General features: G+C 37.7%; 3 protein-coding genes across 12 annotated transcripts in view; 1 reads left to right on the top strand and 2 right to left on the bottom strand.

Moving 5' to 3' along the window:
• Positions 1-972: 972 nt before the first annotated feature.
• On the bottom strand, positions 973-6,780 carry cUnh5orf34 (chromosome Un C5orf34 homolog). Its single transcript, XM_079686239.1, has 11 exons — positions 6,485-6,780; positions 6,236-6,325; positions 5,768-6,145; positions 5,432-5,694; positions 5,227-5,325; positions 4,886-5,000; positions 3,036-3,127; positions 2,881-2,950; positions 2,366-2,463; positions 2,243-2,289; positions 973-1,721 (listed from the first exon to the last, which is right to left on the bottom strand). The coding sequence occupies exons 1-11, from the start codon at positions 6,686-6,688 to the stop codon at positions 1,540-1,542; spliced, it is 1,638 nt and encodes a 545-aa protein (XP_079542365.1). The 5' UTR covers positions 6,689-6,780; the 3' UTR covers positions 973-1,539.
• Positions 6,781-8,869: 2,089 nt separating this feature from the next.
• rnf34a (ring finger protein 34a) lies at positions 8,870-20,974 on the top strand. 8 transcript variants are annotated; one of them, XM_079685950.1, is made up of 10 exons: positions 9,091-9,288; positions 9,914-10,132; positions 11,443-11,829; positions 12,658-12,720; positions 13,337-13,538; positions 14,116-14,145; positions 14,373-14,414; positions 15,112-15,262; positions 20,120-20,184; positions 20,523-20,974. In XM_079685950.1, exons 1-10 carry the CDS (start codon positions 9,175-9,177, stop codon positions 20,555-20,557), a joined length of 1,308 nt encoding a protein of 435 aa, XP_079542076.1. In that variant the 5' UTR covers positions 9,091-9,174; the 3' UTR covers positions 20,558-20,974. The 8 variants fall into 8 exon arrangements, with proteins under 8 accessions (XP_079542077.1, XP_079542076.1, XP_079542074.1 ...); XM_079685951.1 differs by lacking the exons at positions 9,091-9,288; positions 20,523-20,974 and adding an exon at positions 8,870-9,081 and having other exon boundaries at positions 20,120-20,473; XM_079685948.1 differs by lacking the exon at positions 20,523-20,974 and having other exon boundaries at positions 9,091-9,267; positions 20,120-20,473.
• kdm2ba (lysine (K)-specific demethylase 2Ba) overlaps positions 18,636-22,711 on the bottom strand; it is an 18,949-nt gene continuing 14,873 nt past the window's right edge. For all 3 annotated transcript variants that reach the window (XM_079685944.1, XM_079685946.1, XM_079685945.1), the window contains exons 7-10: positions 22,118-22,281; positions 21,855-22,016; positions 20,982-21,200; positions 18,636-19,846 (exon numbers count right to left, since the gene is read on the bottom strand). In XM_079685944.1, coding sequence (XP_079542070.1) covers positions 19,665-19,846; positions 20,982-21,200; positions 21,855-22,016; positions 22,118-22,281 — 727 coding nt within the window. In that variant the 3' untranslated portion in view covers positions 18,636-19,664. The remainder of the gene's footprint in view (positions 19,847-20,981; positions 21,201-21,854; positions 22,017-22,117; positions 22,282-22,711) is intronic.

Below are 22,711 nucleotides of genomic sequence, written 5' to 3'. Positions count from 1 at the left end.
TAAAGCACAGCTGGAGGTTCTTAAATGTTGGAAATAAAGTGAATACCATAGACATAGTAAAAATGATGTTCATAGATTAAAACAAACACTTCTTAGTCAGCCTCAACGTTTAGCCAACATAAAAGCACTTTGACAGTTGTAATAATCATGTAAACCAGTAGGTGTAACCAAAACACAACAATCTACAATGTGTCAAACGTAGACTGGAAAGTACTCCACTTGTTTACTTATTTGAAGTAAGTACAACTGACAATGCAACTACTTCTTTAGAGTGTGTGATATTTCTTTCTGTATATATTTAATGATTACCAATTAGGTCCTTTAATGGGAATCAGTTATAATTGAAAGTCATTACAAACAATGACCTATATTGTCTCCTATTAAAGCACCCACTAAAAAATAAATATGAATCAAATCTGACCCATCTATTCAAAACAAATCTATCTTTATTTTCATATTCAAACAAATACAAATATTAATTAATACAATTAAAAGACTTTCGAACAGCCTAAAATCTTGTGCGTTGAAAATAAATAGTTTTGAACAAGATGGAAACTTTAAAATCAGAAATAAATGATATGTGAGATTAAAACACTTGTAGGGTTCATGTTTCCAGAATGCTGCCCTGATTAAAGCAAGTTAGGCACTGTTTTTCCTAGAAACTTCAGTATATTCTGTAGATTTCCTCTCCACCTTTGTCAGTGTCACTCTTTTTCAGCAAATCCTGTTTAGTGTAGAAAATATGTGTGCTTGTCTTCACTTTTTAATTGTGTTATATATTAGTGACAGGATGAAGAATGAACAAAATAAATACAATTTCTTCGCAAGGCAAAAATGATAACATAACAGATTATAAATTCAAAACAGCTTTATTTAAATGTATAACATTCTCAGTAACGACTCACCTCATTTTTGATTATGGTGGGAAGTGCTGTTCACTATAGAAAAATGCTCCAAATATAAGGGGAAGTATTTGACTATTAACTAAGTGAGAAAGGGCAAGTTTATTAATAAACATTTTACATTCATTTCAAAGTGTTTTTTCTTTTCAGCTATAATCTACCAATAAATTAAACTTGGCATACAGAGTATATTTGCATAATTTAAAGCGAGACATTTCAGGCAAAAAACATCTTACATTTTGAGAGTTTGAGAGCTTCCATAACATGTAGTTGGGAAGAACACTCCAAATAAACATTTTGTTTCTTACTAAACTTACCCCAACATTTCAGACATCACTTTTAATGTTTTCTCGTAAAGTATCAAGTACTGAAGTTTGTAGAGGCTGCACATGTTACGGCCAATAATGTATTGGCTATAATTTAATTATCACAATAATTCATAACACAATCAAGTTTAATCATTTGGTAAAATGTCCAAAATCTTTTTTAAATGTCCCAAGTCCCAGGTGATATCATCATTATATTTAATGTCTTGTTATGTCAGTCCAGGTATCAAATATATTCACAGCTTAAAAAACAGAAAAACAGAAAATCTTTATTTGTGAGTTTGAAAATAGCTTTGTCTTCGACTTCAGACTCAAGTCAGTGAGGCTGCGGATATGAGAGCATCAATGTCCCGTATGGCTTTCGAGGTTTTCTGTAGAGCCTCTGCGATGCAGTCCTCATTCACTGGTTCATGATTGACCTCCTCTCGAGAGCTGCGTTCAAGTTTCGCACGTCCTTTATCACTCGTTATCAGGTGGTTGTTCTCCAACAAAACTGGGCATGGGATGTTAAAGAGCAACAAATATTCTTCAGCCTTATCTCTGTATAGTAAAAGTACATATACAGGATGTATTATGAGACATCAGCACAGTTCAAAAGACCCCACCACCACACGCACACTTCACAGATAAGCCTCTTTTTGTTGTGAATTTGTGTTTATTTGTAGTTTTACACATCATTTGAGGATTGTGTAACTCATTTTAGTGTATTTGTCTCTGTGGTTTTTAATCTTTTTGGGGTCATATTGTGTCTCTGTGGTTTATTTGTGTCTATTTGAAGTTGTTTATGAGTTCCTCTATAGTCATTCTCTGTCTCTTTGTTGCCGTTTATGTGTCTCTGTGTAGTCTAATGTTTGTGTTGGTCATTTTGAGTCTTTCTGATATCTTTGAGTGATTTCTCTTTAAACGCAAGGCCAGGGGTTATGGTTAGGGTTCAGTGTTTAGTAACAATTCATACAATCCCTGCTGATGTGAATTCATATATTGATAACTAAAGTCCCTTTAAGCAAAGGATACAGTTGAAACGTTTAATCTTCTCCAATTCTGCAGCTACCAGATCTGACCTGAATGAAAAATAATATAACATTATATACAATTATTAAAAGTATGAATACAAATACAACTAGTGATCAAACTCACCGACTTTCTACAGTCTGTGTGACATTCACATGCTGCTCAAAAGAAACAAGATTGGGAAGATGTTCTTCCATCCTTGCTGGTTGAGAAGAACGTCTCCCCTGTAAACAAAATAACAATCAACATTATGGCTGCAACTAAAGATTTTATTTATCATTGATTTGCCTATTTTCTAGATTAATATTCCTAATCAGTCTGTAAAACTTCATAAAATAGTAAAAAGAAAAAAAGCCCAACCCAGCTTCTCATAGCCCTAAATAATTTGGGTTGTCAGACCAAAACTTGAAAATATTCAGTTTCATAAGATATAAATAGTAAATATAAGGAATATTATATATATTTGAAAGGCTGAAAACTGCATGTTCTGCCAACTATTAAACGGTTATCAAAAAAGTTGGCCATTACTTTCTGTTGATCTACTATTACTGCAGCTGTAATCAATTAAGAATTGAATACTAAAAAGTCTATATAAACAGTATTTTAAACAGTCATTATCAGCAGGGACTTCTTAATTTTACCTCTTGCAGACAGCTTGGTGTCGCAGTGAGCTTCAGGGATTGCTTGGCCTCATTATAGCAAGCCAGTATCCTGTAACGCAGTGAGGTGATGATGGTCAGGGACTGATGCAAAAAGGTCTTTAAACTCATCAGCCTGTGATGGAGCTGTGTCTCACCTGTCTGCACGGCTCACAATGGAGCACACAGAGTACAGCTGTCCGGGTACGTCAGGGGGAAGGCTGTTCAGATGGTATGTTACCTCCTTCACCTGTGAGATAGACCAATCAGTGGTTCAGTATTTCAGATCCAAAAATAGTTACAATTGTATTTTACATTTGGTAGATTAGATGTTATGATGAGGTTTATAATAGATTGAATACTCAATTATTCTTGACAGGGTGTTTTTGTTCTGCTGAAAGGTTTAGTTTTTATACATTTAGTTTGATAGTTATTTAAGTTTGTTTTGTGTAGGAATAGTCATGCCGTTTGAATATTATTTTTCCTTTTATTTTGTTTTGTTTATTTTTCCGGGCATGAAAAAGATAAAAGGTAAGCACCTGTATAAATGGAGAGGTTCAGCAATAGTTAGAATAATAATATATATGTATTAATGAATGAACAAATATATTTAAACTATTAATTCCTGCATAAGTAAATAACAAAAACCTTTTTAATCTTTTGATTTAGGAATCAACTTGTGTCCCGCCCACTGGTGGTTGACGGACGGTTATGTCCTGCATGAAACTTGAAAAGTTCAGATATTCACTTATATCCTCTAACAGGAGATTTATTTTCTTTTAACCCTTTAACTGCCAGTGCCACCATTTGGTAGAGCACATTTTGTGTCTTGATATCTTGTTGAAAAATAAATAAAAAAGTTGAACTCCATCTGATTCAGCCAGCTCTACCATTTGGTTGACATGTTATGCACAAAACAACCTCTAGATATCACTGTGGTTTGAAGAGAATGCTAAAAATCGCAGCTGAAGAAATCACTCTTTTTGGTCAACTTTTGTAAGGTAACCATATCATTCTTGACATATTTTAGTGTCAGAGCACTTACTGAACATAATTAGATAACTTGATGCACAAAAAAAGCTTTAACAAGGGTGTAATTATTTTTTGGGAAATATGCTCAACCAAGCGGTCAAATTGGCCTTTTATGGTAAGCTAGCAATATGACTTTTTCAGAGTTTCAGAGATGTTTTCCAATAAATCTAGTACTGCCTTATGAGTCTGAGTGAATTTTTTTTATTATCTTTTATGAATATATCTGGTTTTATATATTGCTCATTTTCCATAAAAGAAACAAATGTATTTGAGTTTGTGTTTTATTTGAGTTTGATGCATACCAAATACAGTACTGTATATGATGATTGTTGAAAATGCACTTTTAAAAAATTGTTTGTGGTTATTTGTGTCCAATTTGATTAAAAAATGCAAACAAATAATTTTTCCATAGCTTTTTTTCTTGGTCTGGCCATTAAAGGGTTAAATGCATTCCACACTCTGTAAAACGATCTGCTATTGGTATAGCTTATCTGCAGCATATGTATGTATGTGCATATGTATACAGTCGATTTGTATGAGTATAGGTATTTGCTGCATGTATGTATATGCATATGTATTACAATCGATTTATATATTCGTTTAACAATGTTCCTGGTAAATAATTGTGTGTATGAGGCTCACTGGCAGTGAATGTAGGGGATTATACTTTAGTCGTTGTTATTGTTTGTTTGTGTTGTCTTTGTACATACAATCAGTACAGACCACGGTCTCATTTATATGCATATATTTAGCTTTCCATCTCTAAAGGACAAACACTAGTAATGCATTGTCGAAACGCAATAAAAAGATTTATGATCAGGAATCAACTTGAGGACATTTACTACTACACTCAATTCCACCACAACCCTAGTTTAAGGATAACCTATTACTTTTGAATTTATAAAAGATAACCTATCCTAATATTTGCTCAGTTTTGTGTTTTTTGTTTTAGTTAACACTGTTATGACAAACTTACCTGCCCTGAGAGGAGTTTGTGATGAGTAAAATAATTATTAAGGACCCCATTAGACCGCATGACTGATCCATCGCCTGGAGAAACCTCTATGACTGAGACTGTCCCGCTCAGTATCCTACACAGGAGCCAAACAGGACGAAACATAATTAACACTATACATCTTCTTTTTTTTCAGTGGCTAAAATATGTTTTGCTGTCCCGTGCACAATAGTACAGTGCTCTAACACCCAATCTGCATCTCTGAACCGGGGGCATGCTGTCCACCATGTACTATAAAATAACACACGGACTATTTAAAAACCCAATCCATCCCTTTAACCCTGAACAACCTGCCAACCAACCTGTAGGTGACTCCTTGACACCTCATCACTTTTAACAACTCTGTTGGAAGATCTTGGTCTGGATGTTCTTTTTCCATCAGGCCGTCTTCAACCTTCCATCTTAAATACATTAAAGTAAGGAAGATTAAATCAGTCTTTGAACATTGTTCAACAGTGCTCCATATGTTCCATATTTCTTTCTATTTTAGTCAATTGGTCATTCAACCTGTGCCTGTGAGGTGATGGACATGTGAGAGGCAGCGCCAGAGGAAGATGAGACTGTCTTTCTGTGATGGATATTTCTGGCTTGTTGATGCTTTCGTGTTCCTGCGTGTTTTCGCTGATTTCCTTTGTTCTTATTTCTTTAGCTTTAGAGAGACGAGTAGTCCAGAGATGCCGAGCCAAGGACAGAGGGTAGCACCAGGGTGGGGCAACAGCGCAGCAGGAGTGATGCTGGACCACTGTGGTGGATTGATACATCTTCTCTGGCTGGGGAAGGGAAGTCAAATATTAAATCAAATCTATGATATATAAGCAGAATAATATTACTAAGAGGCATTACCGTTGGCTGAGCAGTGCTGAGAGTCCGAGGGGAACAAGACCTTGATCTAATAGATTCATTCCTTCTGCTTCCGATTCCCTGATGAACCTGTTTGTTCTCAACATTGGAAGTCTGACAGATCAGATTGCTTATTTGCTGCTGCTGAGGATGATTTCCTGGGCTGCTGTCAGAGTCTCTGCTGAAACCCTGCATGCTGCTGCGCTGAGTCTTACTGAGGCTGCTTGTAAACTCAACGGAAAATTCGTCACCAGAAGCCGACAGCATCAACGCAGCTCGTCCCTCCTCCGACCTGATGATGGTCTCGCCTGCAGGTCCCAGCTCAGCATCAAATGAAGACCACTTAGGCCACAGCACATCTGAGTCAATGCTGACAAAAGGCTGAAAGAGGAAATGCAAAAAATATATAAAATACTGACAACATTCATACATTTGAGGACTAATATTTGGCAAGCAAATCAATTTTGTTACCTTTTTGCGGTCAGCAGGGATGAGCTCCTCTGGCAGATATGGGCGACTTGCATATTTATTCCTAAACGCCAATGCAGCAACTATGAACTCCTGTAAAATTAGATGATAACTTTAAGTACATAATACAGAAGACAATCAAACTGTAGACCTAAAGCCAAGCGAACAACAGCGTGAGCCTCATTTGAACCTCTTTATGTACATGAGATGCACAAACTGGGACCAACATACAGAAACGCTGATACTTTGCACCTTATAAACGCTGATGGTGAATCTGGTCCTCTGTCGGACCCTCTCAGTGGGCTGCAGAGGGTGTCCGGAGGGGTCTTTGGGTTTTACCAGCATGAACTCACAGCCACACGGCGACATTTGTAACTGAGCTCCGTTTCCGTAACGAACATCCACCGATTCATCCTCGTAAATGATCATCAGGCTGTCACTGAGGCTGGTTTCCATCTTTAAACCTGAAAAAGACACTCAACTTGTTGTAGTTGAGTTGGAGACGCGCTTAAAATAAAAAATACTACGTCATCAGGTGGAGACGTTTGTTATTGGCGCGCTCATGACACGCCCCCTATACGTCACGTCCACCTGACAAGACACTACGGTGGCTGAGAGACATTGATACCGTACATGGCAGATTAAAAACGAATTGCAAATGTTATTGTAGCATTTTAAGCAACTATTTGGCAAATTAATTAATAATCTACTCCATCCGTTTGAGACACAACAGTATATGACTTTAAGCACAAATCCTTTTGTCTAATTATTAAATTAAATAATGGGATCTATTAATTATGTTTGTCTAACTGCTACACATGTATTTACATAAATGTAGATATTTGTGAACATCTAAATATAGTTGTTAAAGGTTTTAAGATATAAATAATCACATCATGGGGTCATTAAACTCAAAGACATAGCTGAGCTGCAGACATGATCAGTAATGCACAGGGCAAAGGCAGAATGTTACCAGTATATTTACAACAGTTGTTTGTTTTTGGATCAGACAAGGAAGACCACAGAACGAAATTAAATTTTAAGCATCCTTATGCAAGGACTACTCTTAAGCAAATGTGTATGTCGGTGGTTGGTGTACAATTGTGGAATTCTCAACAAAAGGATCTAAAGAATTGTATATGTATTTTTCAGTTAAAGAAATTGTATAAATTAAGAAATATGGGACTATATGAAGCAGAATGTGAATAAGTCTATGTACTCTGGTCCTGCATTGTAAAATGTTTTGTGATGTATGTTCTTTATTTGCAGGTCCCATTGTTATTGTGATTATTATTATTAGGCGCCGCTTTCCACCTTCTTCTCCAGTAGGACTCAGATGAGGATGTACTGTTATGTTTGGCTGCTAACATTTTTTTTTTATTATGAAGGGCAGACCATCTATTTGTATTTATTTTGTTTTTTTTAGAAAGGGTCAGGTCATATAAGATTTTATTCTTCTCCCTGCTCCTTTGTTGGCAATTATTGTACATTTGGGTATGCGTACCATGAGCGGGACAAATAAAAAAATGAAATGAAATTAAGGTTTCAAACAGGTTCATGTAAGGTAGGCCTACTATAACATGATAACATGAGCCTGTAGTTTGGTATGTTATTGATATGGGCTGGACACCCCTTCACAATGATCATCATTTACTTTTTTTAAACCAAATTAGAAGGGCCAGTCAGGTCAGGCCACCAATGAGCTCAATAATTCACATGTATTACTTTATAAATTAAGAGTACTAGGGGTATATTACAAAACCTTTGAAGCAATCATCATGCATTCTGAATGTTTCTGTACTTTAAAAACATCATGGCTCATGGTCTCCTATATAAATACAAATTGAATTAGATAGTAACAATTGAATTCCTGATATCAAAAAAGGATTTTGAACTCGTTCAAATTGTATTTCTGATATCAAGAATTGGCATTTTGACTAGCTGAAATTGAATTTGTGATATAAAAAAAAGGAATTTTAACTAGTTCAAATTGTATTTCTGATATCAACAATTGAATTACTGATATCAGAAATTGGAATTTGAACTAGTTCAATAATAATAATAATAATAATAATAATAAGAATAATAATAATAATAATAATCAACATTCAATCTTGTATTATTCATTTTAGCACACAACAGGGAATTTAGTTCGGAAAAAAAACCTTTTACTTGTGGTAGGAGACGGCCTAGTGAAAATCATCATATATATATGCTAAGATTTTAAACTTTAATCTGACACTGCAGAAAACATAATGATGCATCAAAATCAATGTTGCTGCCAATCCTTGATCCATATCAGGGTCTAATAATAATACTAATGCAATACTCCTTGAAATTTATTTTATGGAAATTATTCTAGTTTTTTGTTTTTTTCAATTAAAAAAAGTGGAGTTTTTTCAACAAACTGGCATTTAAAGGGTTAAAATCCCCAAAATATAATTCATATTTCATATGTGTATGTCAGGCTGGAGTAGTTTTAAAAGATTGACTCTTTTAAAGTGGGGAAAATATGAATATATATATGAAGGTGGCATTTTTCAAGGGACTGTGAAGGGAAGAGGGATGATGAATCTGTTTGTTGACAACAGGAACATCAATGGTGAACATGTATCCCATATGTTTGTAAAGTAGGCTGGACTTCTGCAGACTGTCCATGGAGGGCAGTGAAACAGAGTGGTTGCGCCCAGGCTGCAGAGCTCACACAGAAGAAGCAGCCTGGCCCGGGGCTCGAACATTTCTCTCACACCAAGACGCATTCATGCAATTTAAGAAGTGATGCCTCATATTGCAATGTGTTCACCGCCTGCCTCCTCTTCCTCGGTAGAAACGCCGGAGCTGCAATGAAGGTTTCGTTTTCCTTTACATAACCTCTGATCCATTTTTAGCTCTGCTTAGACTGAGGCTAGCAGCAGGGAGCTAACGTTAGCTACAGAAGCTTCATGTCACTGACGTTATGTCACCTAGCCTCTGTTAGAAAACTGTCACAAGACAGAAGCTTAGTGACAGCTGCCAAACACCGACCTGACAGGAATGTAAGGCATGCAATTGTTTTGGTAAATGCATTTGTTTTGTTATTCGTATTGCAACGCTAGCGTCAGCTTGGTATCGAAAGTGTTTTAAAATGTAGCTTGCTTGACGTTTTATTGTCTGCCTTTGTTGTGGAATGTTGTTCTTCCTGTCTGACTATTTGTGCTTTTAATTGTGTAACATAGCGTTGTGTTTAGTTATTATTTATAATATGCATCCAAATGAGGCAACTTTACAAAGAATATGGCTTGTTTCAGAGCATAAATCAAGATTAAAAGGCTTTATTGTCACAGTAGCTACAGTGTAGTCAACGCAATGAAAATATGTCAGGCTTCTCCATCAATGCAACATAAAACAATAAAATACAATTTTTTTAAATAGCACAAGAAATAACAGAATAGAAATAAAATAGTGCAAAAGAATGTTGCAATTCCCCTATGTTGCAGGATGAGTGAAATATATATGTAAAAATTAATAAGATGAGCTAAAAATAACATTTATAATCAAATACTCTACAGTGAAATAAAAATACTGCTTGTTGTAATAATAAATAAGTATGGGAGGTGCAAAGAATCATGCTGTTATGCTCCTATTAATGTCTTAAAGCTGAATGTGAGATCCTGAAATTATGCTGTGTTTTCTGACTGTCAGGCAGGGGCCTCGTCCATGTGGGCTTCATGCTGTGGTTTGCTGAATGAAGTCATGGGTACAGGGGCCGTCAGAGGCCAGCAGCCAGGGTTTGGGGCTGGTGCTGGACCCTTCAGATTTGCCCCAAGTGCGGGATACTCCACATACCCGCCCGCCAGCTCAGGAAGTCCCAGTCTGGTCTGCAAGGCCTGTGGTCAGGCCTTCTCAGTCTTCAGGAGGAAGGTAGGTGTCTTCCAGTACATGTTCACAGCTCTACTTACCTAATTAGAAGGAAAGGTGTTTGTGTAGAAGCAGAGGGAGGTATATGATGAATATTTTAAACAGAAGGACTATTTGCCTGCTGTTTTTGGCTGTGGAAATGCATCTAGTTAATAGCACGTAGATAGAGAACATGTTTTTTACACTTGTTTTCTTGTCTACGTTAGTCATAGGTATTTTTAAATATTGTATAGACTAGACTAAAAGTGACTGTCTAACTATTAGTGTAAAATTTTATAGGGAATAGAGCACCTCGATCATCTAAAAAAATGGTTTGCCAAATTGAAAAAATATCAAAATTTAATTTACACCCGGAGGCTATTAATTTATAATGAGGAGGCTGTGCCATTCCAACTGATTGCAGAGACAGATGGACACCATGCTTGCTCTGTAATATCTTCAACGAGTGCTCATGTTCATGCATGGCTTATGGTCTCATTCTGTCTGAACCCTGTGCTTCACTCGCTCACCATATCAGTCTAATCCCACATCTTGCATTTATTACTGTTTGATGTTTGTCACTTAAAAGAAATGAGCTTCCTCCTTTCTCTGCACCAGGAGAGGTAGAGCAGATGTGAGTGATTGAAAAATGCAGCAAAGGACTTCTGGCATCGAGGTGCATTCCAGTCATTTGTCAAATGTAACATGTTGAAATTTGAATAACAAAGGGTAAATAGAAGCAATTTGCCACACTTTAGGCAAATGTAGGCGTTCCAGATAACATTTTCATGACACATTTATCTCGGCCAAAATATTTGTGATTCATGATTTTATCTCGATGATAATCAACATATGATTCAAACTCTTGTGCCTCTTAACATAAATGAATCACATTTCATTGTATCACAAATAGGACATCTTTTTTATTATCCTTTTTAGGGAACAATCATAAAAAGGTCATATTAAATCCTTAGATCCCCCTGCATAGATAAAGGGTAAATAAATACAAAGAGAAATAGCAGCATCGTGAGTCTGTGCTTTTATGCCTGATTATTCTGTATTATAAATTGTGCTGAATTTCTTTAATCCTCTTCCATAAAAGCAAACACAGCCTTCCAAGTCACAAAATTCACAATGATCATGTTAATGAAAATTCTCCTCAATAAAATAATTGTTAGTGTTTTTTGTCCCAGATCCAATCATCTCATCCCTTTATGTATGTCAAATGTGTTTTTATTCTTTTATGGTTGTGTTTTGACAGTCACTCATTCTAGACATATTCCCAAATTGCCTAATTTCCATCATCTTGTTTTTCTCTCTCTGCGTTCCTGCAGTATATTTGCTGCGACTGCAAGAGGAGCTTCTGCTCTCTGTGCTCCGTGCTTCAGGAGAATCTGCGTGTCTGTGCCACATGTCATTTGCTGAAGGCGACAGCGTTTCAGCGTCCGCGGCTCATGCGCCTACGAGTCAGGGACCTGCGTCAGTACTTGCTGCTCCGCAACGTCCCCACGGATACCTGCAGGGAAAAAGAAGACCTGGTGGACTTGGTGCTTTGTCACCGAGGCATTGAGGAAGAGGAGGACCCAGACGCGGCCAGCCTCCACTCGCGTTCCCTCTACACGCCGATCCCTTCCGCCACGCAGTCAGCCTCAGAGCTGTCGGCCTTCGTCGCCCCTCAGGAGGAGCCGCTCAGCAGGAGTGACAGCTCTGACACCAACCAGGTCAGAACTTCTAACCATGTGTGATTTTTAGCAGCAGCACACATTACGGATGTAAACAACAATTGTCATTACAATACTGCAATAGACACGAGACAAAAGCATATGTTCCTAACAGAAGTTACAGTTATATCAACTCACAAAAAGCAACACTTTAGCAATTCCAATTCTGGGCTCTGTAGGAAGGAGATGCGCTTCAAATTGTGACACAGACGTACCTTGAGACTTTCAAGAGATAAAGGCATATCTTAAATAGATTGATAGATCTCAATGTTTTTAACCTATATACGTCTAGATCAGTGCTTCTCAAAGTGTGTTCCGCGGACACCCCCTAGTGCTCCGTGAGTATATTGGTAACATTTCAGATTTGAAATAAATAAATAAATAAACGTTTTCCTCACTCGCGGAAATATCTCCGCAATGGAGCGAGCTTAAATTTCACTTTCGATTGCATGATATAGCCCAGCGCACAGAGGAGAGGAGCCTGACAAGTGGTGGAGCCTGACCACCACCACTTGTTGACATGTCACCAATATAGAAACTAATTGAAATATATTTCATTCTTGCTTAACCACTAACAAGTTGAAAATGAAATTATCAGGAATATAAAGCAAATAAGAAGAGCCATAACAGGCACTGAAAAGAGAGCTTGGCTCAACTATAAATACTTGGCCTGCTTAGGGAGCAGTAAGCATGGAAGCTACGAGACATTGTTGATCCAGGCTATCAATGAGCTGTTTGAAGAGTGTGTAATCCTGATCCTTAGTCATCGGGCTTATTCCCAGCGTATAGTGCAAACTAATGTTTGTTATTGCCTCTGCTGTGTTGCAGGATATAGGCGATGCCACATCTGTGTCTCTCCTCAACTTGGACCCCAGTGAACACACTCCGGAGGTAATCAGTGACTTATACAATTTCCTGCTTTCATTATGAAATCATTCATATGTGAAGTTTTGGATAGTGCATTTCATTACTGTTGCTGAAAGCGTATAAATAGAAATAACTGATGACACAGCTCTCTATGCAGTATATACTTTTGTGTTGAAAATTGCCAGGTTAGCAATATAAGGCTTGCAAATGAGATGCTAATGCCTACAATTGCTCAGCTCCATCTGAATAAGCAAACAATGAAACACAAGATTCTATCGCATATAAGAGTTTTTCTAAGCACGCTCAAACATCTTCTGCCCGTTCTGCAAAAGAGTGTTTTTCTGCTCAAAACAAGCAGTAATAAATCCCTTTTTATATTGCATAATCATTTTTAATTACAAGAATTCTCAAGTGGTGGTGCATGCTTGCTATTAAACACAACACAAGATTCTTGGAAGTGTAAGCTGTATTTTTTATCTAACTCTCATAGTGAATACAATTGTTGTCCCTGTTGTTTTGTTGTTGTACGTCTGCACCCCCGTTCCTCTCTTATGCATGAAGCTAATCTGCCAAGTTTTTAAAGGGAAATCTCAACGTTCAATCCATTTTGCCCCTAATGTCGTGTTTCCTGCTCCTTCAGGTCAGTCCTCAGACGCGGCGTCGGGCCAGAGCGTCGCTCTCAGATATCTCCAGCCTGAGGGACATCGAGGGCCTGTCCGTCCGGCAGCTGAAGGAGATCCTCGCCAGGAACTTTGTCAACTTCTCAGGGTGCTGTGAGAAGTGGGAGCTGGTGGAGCGGGTCAACCGACTGTACAGAGAGACGGAGGAGAACAGGAAATCATGTGGGTATCAACTTAGTCTGAGTAAATACTGTAGGATTTAGTTTGGCAGTTGTTGGCTTTAACAATGTCCTGTTTACATACATTTACTATTGAATGTATTCACTAGGGTTAGGGTTACCAAATGTCCATTTTAGATAAGCTTCTATATCGAGGTTTCCCAAGAAAGCTTCAAAGTCAGTCATTATATTTATGTCATCACCCTAAAAAACATAAAAACACTCGCCATTTTAATGCAGTGATTAATCAGATTAAATGTAGATAGTTTAGTCTTTTTTAATTAAATCAACTTTCTTTAATGAATATTTCTTTTCAGTGTTTGTTAGATTGCTGCTTTTCTGCCCTGTTAAATATAAGATCCTGCCTCCCTTGTGTGTGGCAAGCAGGAGAGCAAACTATTTGACCGCAATGAAACAATAGAAGAAAACAAAATAGACAGTAATCTAATGTTGGTTTAATTCAAATTTAAACACAATAAATTACGTTTTAAATATTTTCGGTAAAGCCTGTGTATTGACAGAACAGAATATAAGATGTTTTAATAAGTCGCAATACTAATTTAAAATGATTTCTCTTGCAGTGGAAAATGTGAGCAGTACAGAAACCACAGGTAAGCTGTCACTCAACTGTGTGCACTCCCCCATAATGTCAGCATTGGAAACCACATCCTGTTTTTAACCACGAAAACCCAATATCTCTGCTCCTTAAGACAATATGATATACTGTCGCTAGAAATAATAATAATTAACTTCACAAGCGGAGTCATTTAAATGCGTTTTTCTCAATCAGAATCATAATGAAATGTCTCTTGCTTGCTTTACTCCTATCACTCTTAAGTGGTGGCCTTTCCCCCTCCTATCTGCAACGGGGCCGTCGGAGGTAAGGCTTATGCCACTGTTGCCATGGTCACATGCACCACCCGTGACTCACCACCACATCTGTATTCACCGTGAACCCATTATCATTCGTTATCCCACTTTCGTCTTTGTGTAATCCCCATGTGTCCTCCCTATGTGTCCTCCTTGTGTGTCCTCCCTGTGTGTGCTCCCTGTGTGATAATGACATTTAATGTGAGAGTTTCTTTATAAAGGATGGAAATCATTAATCCCGCAGGTTCATCGATCCACCATGATCATTCTATCATACATTCATGTACTTGGATGTGTGAAGCAAGTCATTCTGAGGAAGTGTAGTCTGTTAGCCGTGTAAACCCACTCTCCTAGCAGCAGGCTACCAGTTATAAAGACTGTATGGTCGTCATAGAAACACCTTGACATATTGCTATTACGGGCATTGACATTGACATCACTCTGTTATTTCATCGCTTTGCTAGGAGGAAAACTTCCATTAAATGGCCTTTTGCATATCATTTACTCACCCTGTGTTACTTGGTATTCTTTAAGAAAATGGTGAACAAAGATAAAAAAATAACAGAAGGACAAATTAATTCAAATTACTCTTCTCCATTTTTTTATTCTTTGTTCAACATGGAGACATGAGATCATCTTGTGGGTGACTTACTCCTTTTTAAAACTGTTTCCTCACACTTCCTTTCACCTCTCCGTTTCTCCTCCAGACGGTGAGAAGGGTCCGCTGACGGTCCAGGATGACAACCTCTGCAGGATCTGCATGGACGCTGTGATCGACTGCGTCCTCCTGGAGTGCGGTCACATGGTCACCTGCACCAAGTGCGGCAAGAGGATGAACGAGTGCCCGATCTGCAGGCAGTACGTCGTGAGGGCCGTGCACGTCTTCAAGTCCTAATGCACCTCTGCAGGTCTCAGACTTTGTGTGTTTTGAAGTGGGGGTTGTATGAGGTACTAACTCAATAACATACTGTGTTATTGCGTGACTTTGGTAGGTTCAAATTCTCCAATTGTGGCAGTGATAGACCAGCAACTCTGGTGTTCTGTGAGGTAGAATTACATTTTTCTTTCAATGGAGTCTGGTGGCCTTGAATGGAGGAAATATGAGAGACATAAGGGCTGGAGATCCTCTTTGGAGCGAGCCATCTCACAGCAAGGTAAAGTGGTGAAAATATTCTAAATATAGCGTTCACTCCAACTGATTTGGATTATTCTTTAAGTGGCTGAAGTATGTTTTGCTGCTGCTTTGTCCACAATAGTAATTTGCTCCAGGGCTGCTACTCCAAACTGTGGAGGCCAGATGCCAGGCGCTCTAAGCAATACTGAACACTCGCTTTGGAAGTATCTCATATAACCCCACTTTAAAACATCCACCTTTAAATCAACCATGCAGCTCATAACTTTGAATCCGCAAAATAGTTATTTTGTGGGTGTTCCCACGTTTGTATTCCCTTGAAACTCTCACACTATTTGCACATTGAAATATTGTGAGAAATGTGTTTTTATTAATACCTCGACTTCAGTTTCAGTCATTCCTCAAGTAAACATATCTCTAATCTGTGTTCATTCCTAAGTGTCTGTTTGGCTTTTCTTACAGTTTCTCAAAGCAAAGAATGTGTGGCACTCAGCCACTTGTAGTCCTGTCTAACACAACGCATCACCCTCAGATCTGCCTATAAGCTGTGGCTTCTTTACGATTGCTGCACGTCAATACATATCATAGAAACACCGAGGACAGAAGCAAACTGAACCTCACCACAGGACTGAGGGTGAGTGAAGAAGGTGCCAAATAATGGGTGTTGCTCTATGCCTGTCACCCATTTCCTCCCCCCTCCACTGTGTGGGTGTCAGCATGTGCGGATGTAGATTTTTCAGCACTTTGTTCACACTGTGTTAATGCACCACCGCTCACAACAGTCTCTAAACTATGACCAATAACAATGGCTGAAGTAAAATGTGTACTGATTCTTGGAAACCTTGTGAGATGAAGTTTAAAGGCTACTTAATTTGTTTGTTTGTCAGTTGAAAAAAAGATCAAATTAGAAATAACTGAGCTTGTTTTTTCTTTTGAAGTAAAACCTAGTGTTACTCAGCCTAGAAATGGGCAAGTGCTATGCGGTCTTTAGTGATGGAATCAATGCATTATTAATTATATTGAATTATTATTGTTTTAGAGGCGCAGAATAATGCACTTAGCGCTGCAACTAGTTGTTCATTTGTCTGCCTATTATTTTCTTGATTAATTGTTTGGGCTTTAAAATGTCAGAAAATTATTGTGTTGGACTCACACAATAAAATGTCTTATTGTGTGAGTCCAAAACCCAAATATATTAAGTTTTTAATATGGGATAAAACTGAGGAATGCAGTAAATCTCTATATTTAAGAAGCTAAAAATCCATAATGGCATGCAAAAATTACTTTTACCATTATTCAAATGAGTTTACATTTTTTTCCCCGAAAGTTATGTAATTCATTAGTCGCTTAATCGCTGCAGCTCTCAATGCATTACACATTTAAACCGTCATACAAAGTCTCTTACGGCAATAGCTAACCTCGGCTGTAGCTTCTGTCTTAGCAGCTTTTTAGTTGAAAGACAAAAACCGGTGCTAACTCCTCCAACCATCTTCCAGTTTCCAGCTGAACTGTCGGTGTGAAACTGAATGTTTGTTATTTTTGTTGTTGTACATCGTTTGGAGTGGAATGAAGTGCTTTTTAGTTTTTTTTTTTCTCATACTAACTTTTCAAAGATATAGCTCCAAGTTTACTGACAACTGTGGTATAGAAAGTATATACAAAATAATGACTTGCTAATGTATATTTGCATATAATGATCCATATGAGATGTAAATATCTATTTTTTCCATTTGATTTGAACGGTGTAATATCAGATTATTGAAATGTCACTGGGGTTGGGTTTATTATATCAGAGTAATGTTTTTCTGTCAAGTGGTTTGAAATGTGTTTAATCTGCATAGCTTGAATGATCTGTCCCTCTTAAACCAGAGCATGATGAGAACCGTATGACGCTGGTTATGTTATTCCCCATCTTCTCCACATTCTCCCCCTCTACTCCTGCACATTTTAGAAGTACCCAGACAAAGTCAACATTGCTGCTCTTAGAGTAAAGATGTCCCTAAAATCATTAGCAGCAGCGGAGCAGGAGCATCTTTCCTTTAGAGAGGGTCGAATAGTGTGCAAGTCTTTGTATTTGGGGATGTTGAACTTTTTATTTTGGTAATTAAAGATTTTATTTAAAGCCTGTTTTTGTATACTCGTGCATCACCGACAGTTTCCCTTTAACTATCTTAGATAAAATATGAATTGCTGAAATAATGAAATGAATTCATCAACACACACAAAAATAATTATATTTTGATAATTGAGTAATAATTTGAAGTTGTTTAGTAAGGTAAAAACACCAAATATTTACTGGTTTTGGCTTGTCAAATTTAAGGTGTTCTAAAAATATTTATCGAGCATTACCACCTGAAGATGGTGCTATGTTTAAGGGTAATTTACGAGATCCAAATGATTACAGATTGTGTTGTCGGGGCGAGAATCGCTTAAAACACCATCCATCCTGTAATGTAGAGACATTTTAAACAAACCAGGACAACAATCGATGCATCACCAAAGTATGTAACATTTAATTACTTGGGGAGCAGGAATATATTTACAAAATGATATAAAATGTATGTCAAGATATATGCATCATTCTGGAACAAAGCAGTGTACTGACTGACCTTTTGGTTATGCATTTTCAGGGAGATGTATTCTGAGCGTCACTCAGCCTCACCTACTGGATCAGGTTGAAATGTGGTACTCTGTATACTAAAAGAAAACCGATAGAAAATCGCAAGAACCGAAGGACATTTTGCAAACATGTATTCACATAAGTACTTCTAAAGTGATCATATTAATTAAAAATACATAATCAAAAACGCCCCAAAAAATATGATTTCCACTTGTATTCACTGTCTTGACGTTGAGCTTTATTTCTGTGCAGAATTAATGTCGTTTTACATGTAGAAGTTGTTCGTTCCTGCATTAAAAAACAGAAGGCCAAAGACCTTTGTTAATTTAGCTCCAGTGCTGAAAAACCCATTTAAATATGACTTTACATTTCCCCAAGAAGGAAAGATCCGTTTAATGTTATTGAAGCTTTGTGGGAAAGTGTGAGTATTCATTGCAGATATATTGAAATAAATGGACTCAAGAAAGACTCGGTGATGATACAAATGAAATTATTTTAATGCATATTAGCATAGTTTTTGGATTTACAAATATAAACATGATCACATTCACCTCAGGTGATTGATTACAGCACAACACCCCAAAATACACACGACACCTACTGTATGGAGCTATTATTTAAACATTATGCAAATGAGTCATTTGCATAATACTTTCTTAAGCCTGTGGCCAGATGTGTGAGGCTGACTGTGTCATACAGTCAGTGGCAGGTCATTCGGGTAAAGTCATTTGATTTCACATTGTATTAATGTCAACTTCCTGCCACTGACTGTGTTAAACTCCACCAACAGGCTCAAACTAACCCGATAAGTTATTAGCTAGCATTATTTGATCCGGTTCTGAGGCATCAATGTCAACTTATTGAATAAATGAATAAATATAAACTGTAATAAAAAAACAAAATCAATAAATTAATGTTGAAATGTCAAACACAACACTCAACAATTTATAAAAGTATTAAGATAAGTGAAGACATGAGGGTGTGAAAGGAAATATGTTCGTCGTTTTGAAATACATTCTAAATATTTGAGAATAAGTAATGATAATTTAATCAGATATTTATTTCTGTACAGGTCATCTTTTTTTGTCTTGATACTGAAGTTCCATTAAAGTCACATACAGATGTTGACACGTAGAAGATATGGTCGTATGAAGGCAAAGTGAGGAAGGGGATATTTTCTCTGTTCACATGCCATGCAGTCTCTCTGTGATTCTCAGCTCCTGAGACATGTTAAGTAAACTCTGTGAAGTGAAGCTTGTATAAAAATACTGTGTTCTCAAATATTTAAAGAATAAAAATAAACAACCCAACAAATAAGCACATCTTTAAAAAAAAGTAAAATCGCAACACAAATGCATGCATCCTTTTTTCTGTCCAGTGAATGTGTTTCCGGAATCCGTCTCGTTTCAGTTTCTTTAAATCGATTCAGAGACTTATCACAGGAGCAGTTTACAAAGAAAAATATTGTTCCATTAAGTGCAAAGTCTTTTATTGGTTGTTAGGAATAACTAGCTGGCCTTCTGCAGCAGTTTGTCCTCTTTCAGTCTGAACGGCACGCTCACTGACATTTCTGCGATGAAGCGCTCGCAGGCCGTCCTCGTCACCTGCTTGCAGAAGCGCAGGTCGATCTGACAGATGCTGCCGCAGCGCTTGAAAAAGTTCAGGGAATGGTCTGTGACCCGGTTACAAACTGAAGGGGAAACAGAGAACATTATCAGTCACAAGCTTGATATTTATAAAGGATGTGTGGTGAAACTTGACTGGATATCAAATAGCTTCTACAATTGTTGGATATATTAAGTGCATGTAGGGGTGCTTGATATTGGATTATTGATTATATTTTCCAACTAGTTTTGGGGGATTGCTGTAAGCGATATACTATATATATATATAATTGTTCACCCAGTTGCAGAGAACATTACGTTTCTCCTGTAGTGAAATTAACATATTGTTATACCTGCAGGCAAAATGAGAAAACTGCTAAGGTCTTACATGATCCTGTCCGGGGCTCTACTGAAACTGGAACAAGTAAGCAGAGTTTGATTTACAGTATCAAGATGAAATCTATAATACATGAGATCAAATCCTTCTTTTTGTCTAGTTGTAATTATGTAATAAAAGGTCATTAACAAAACATATTTCAACATAGTTTCTGTCTACAAAATGAACACTTAAAATAGGAAACTCCCTATCTTTTGTTCTCTGCTAATCACACCTAATTGACTATATATTCTGATGATTTTGGATTGTAAATTGACAAATCCTTAAATTACTTAATTTCTGTTTATATAATTTGGGAGAAACCAGTTAGAGTGCGCTAGAATTTGAAAATACACAACCGGAAAAAATCTGCCACTTCCTTACAGAGCCCCTCCTCCAACACACAGGAACGCGCACATGACCAATGAGGGCACGAGATAAGTGTGTGCACAGATGGAAGGCTGACAGGCAGGTAGGCCATCCAGTTACTTTAGCCAATCAAAATGATTGGTCGTACTTTTTACAGCGCCAAGGCTTCCACAGATCAAACATTTTTATGTATTTATTGTCAAAGCATTTCATGTATTCATTGCAATCGGGATGTTAAGAGCATTCCATGGAATATAACAAAAAGTGTTTCTGAAATAAATGACATACCCCACCTTTAATTCTGCAGATTTCATAGATTATTGAGGATGTAAACCCCACTACCCGATCTATTTATAATAACTCATCTAGTGACGAGTTTCCCTTTAAACTAGCTTGTGTGGCCATTTTAATTAGAGCATCTCACTTCGTACAGTCTCACACCTGTATGTCAGCCCCCCCTCCCGTGCCTCTCTCACCTGACAGGTTGATGTCTGTTAGGGAGTCCCTGGTGGTGGTCCCGGCGGCGGTCAGCAGGTTGACCGACTGGTCGTTGATGTGGTTGCAGTAGCTCAGGTCCAGCATGGAGAGAGAGGGCATCTGCCGGCTGATGAGGCGTAGAGACGTGTCGGTGATGTCCAGCCCCGCCAGGCGCAGGTCCTCCACGTTCCGCAGCTTGCAGCGGTTATCCAGCTGACCTGTGATCAAAGTCACATAAAGAACATCACAGATTAGTTCATGTATTTTGTCAACAGGTGCACGACAGTAAATAAGGATCTGTACGATGTCTAAAAGCTATAAATGAGAAGTCAGTCACATTATGTTCGTACTTTAAAGCTGATTTGTATTCCTAAGATTTAAATCTAACTTAGGTCTGAGGACAAAAATATTATACCTATATTTCAAGAAAACTCGTCAAAAATGAGCAATCATACAGGAAACATGTTTAATATTATACTTATGGACCATGTGATTAAAACTCTTTAAAAGTCATTGTAAATCTTCATAAAGACTATATATATATATAATTTAAAACGATCACGATTTTAAATTTGCATCAAAAAAATGTAGCCTAAAAATCTATTAAAAACTAAATGTTATGACCGCTTCCGCAGACAACCCTTATGCTGACACGTGTGTAAAGTGGATTCATTTGACAGATTTCTTTAGGTTTAAAAAAAATTGGAAACATTTGGGATAATAAACAAACAATAACAGGTTAATAATTTCTCCTTTTAACGTTGAAATGTTATACTTTTAAATGTAGTGATTGAATCATTAAGGGTGCTCATAAAGTAGTAACTAAACGTTAGCATGATGGCTGTGCTTGATTCCATTGACCTAATGGTTACCTGGTCTGTTGTCTGTGGGGGGAGAGAGGAGGTCCCTCATCTGAGCGTCTTTGAGCCCCTCTACCCACTGGACGTCCAGGGTGCGCAGCAGAGGGCAGCTGGAGGTGCAGAGCGCAGAGACCGCCGCCCAGGAACACCCCGACAACTTTAACACCCGAAGACCTGAAAACACACAGCAGCACTTTAAAATACTGACGCTGGACAGAAGGAACTAAAACAGGGAGAGTTTCCTTGTCTGCAGTTCAAGAATCACTCATAGTTACCTGGCAATCTGTTTATAAGCCAGCCCAATTGTTTCTTGGAGATGTTGGTCCAGCTGAGGTCCAGGGAGCCCGGCTGCCGGCGGATAATCCCACTCAGCATGAGAGGCGTGATGGAGGTGCAGCGGTTCAGGTCGATCATCGTCCAGAGTCTCTTATCACAACACCTGGACATCAGAAAGAATATTTATATGTAACCATGTTATTAAGATGTATAAAATCTGAGCAGAAATATTTGTGTTACGACAGTTGGGGGATGTTTTCAATGTGTTTAGGGTTTGTTGTATGTGGTAAATTACATTATTGTTAACATAGAGAACAAATACTTTTTAAGACCCTACTTTGGCGGTCTGCTCTTTTGTAAATGGGCAGATGTGGTGTGTTTTTTGTATCTTCAGGGAAACCGCGCCAAAGCAAAAGACATGTTTGAGCTAAGAATGGTAACCCAATGCATTACTGCAAGAACGTGTGAAAACTGACTTCAAATTAAAACTGACTTGAAAAGGCAACTTTCCCATTCAGTTAGTTTGTCAATAATAAATCAATGGAAAAGAAGCTGCCACCTGCAAACTGCATTTCAAATTAAATGGTGCATTT

Source organism: Notothenia rossii (assembly GCF_949606895.1).
Source record: "Notothenia rossii genome assembly, chromosome: 6".
NCBI lineage: Eukaryota > Metazoa > Chordata > Actinopteri > Perciformes > Nototheniidae > Notothenia > Notothenia rossii.
The sequence above is the reverse complement of the archived record's forward strand: the minus strand, read 5'-3'. Positions and strand labels throughout refer to the sequence as shown.

Excerpts from the sequence above, each read along its gene's own strand:
- cUnh5orf34 (XM_079686239.1), bottom strand. The coding sequence starts at position 6,688 with ATGGAAACCAGCCTCAGTGACAGCCTGATGATCATTTACGAGGATGAA. Across the intron at positions 5,001-5,226 it reads TGTCAAGGAGTCACCTACAG|GATACTGAGCGGGACAGTCT; the intron begins GTTGGTTGGCAG and ends GCTCCTGTGTAG. Across the intron at positions 2,951-3,035 it reads ATTGTGAGCCGTGCAGACAG|GATACTGGCTTGCTATAATG; the intron begins GTGAGACACAGC and ends ACTGCGTTACAG.
- rnf34a (XM_079685947.1), top strand. The coding sequence starts at position 9,175 with ATGTCACTGACGTTATGTCACCTAGCCTCTGTTAGAAAACTGTCACAA. Across the intron at positions 12,721-13,336 it reads CCAGTGAACACACTCCGGAG|GTCAGTCCTCAGACGCGGCG; the intron begins GTAATCAGTGAC and ends CTGCTCCTTCAG. Across the intron at positions 13,539-14,115 it reads GGAGGAGAACAGGAAATCAT|TGGAAAATGTGAGCAGTACA; the intron begins GTGGGTATCAAC and ends TTTCTCTTGCAG.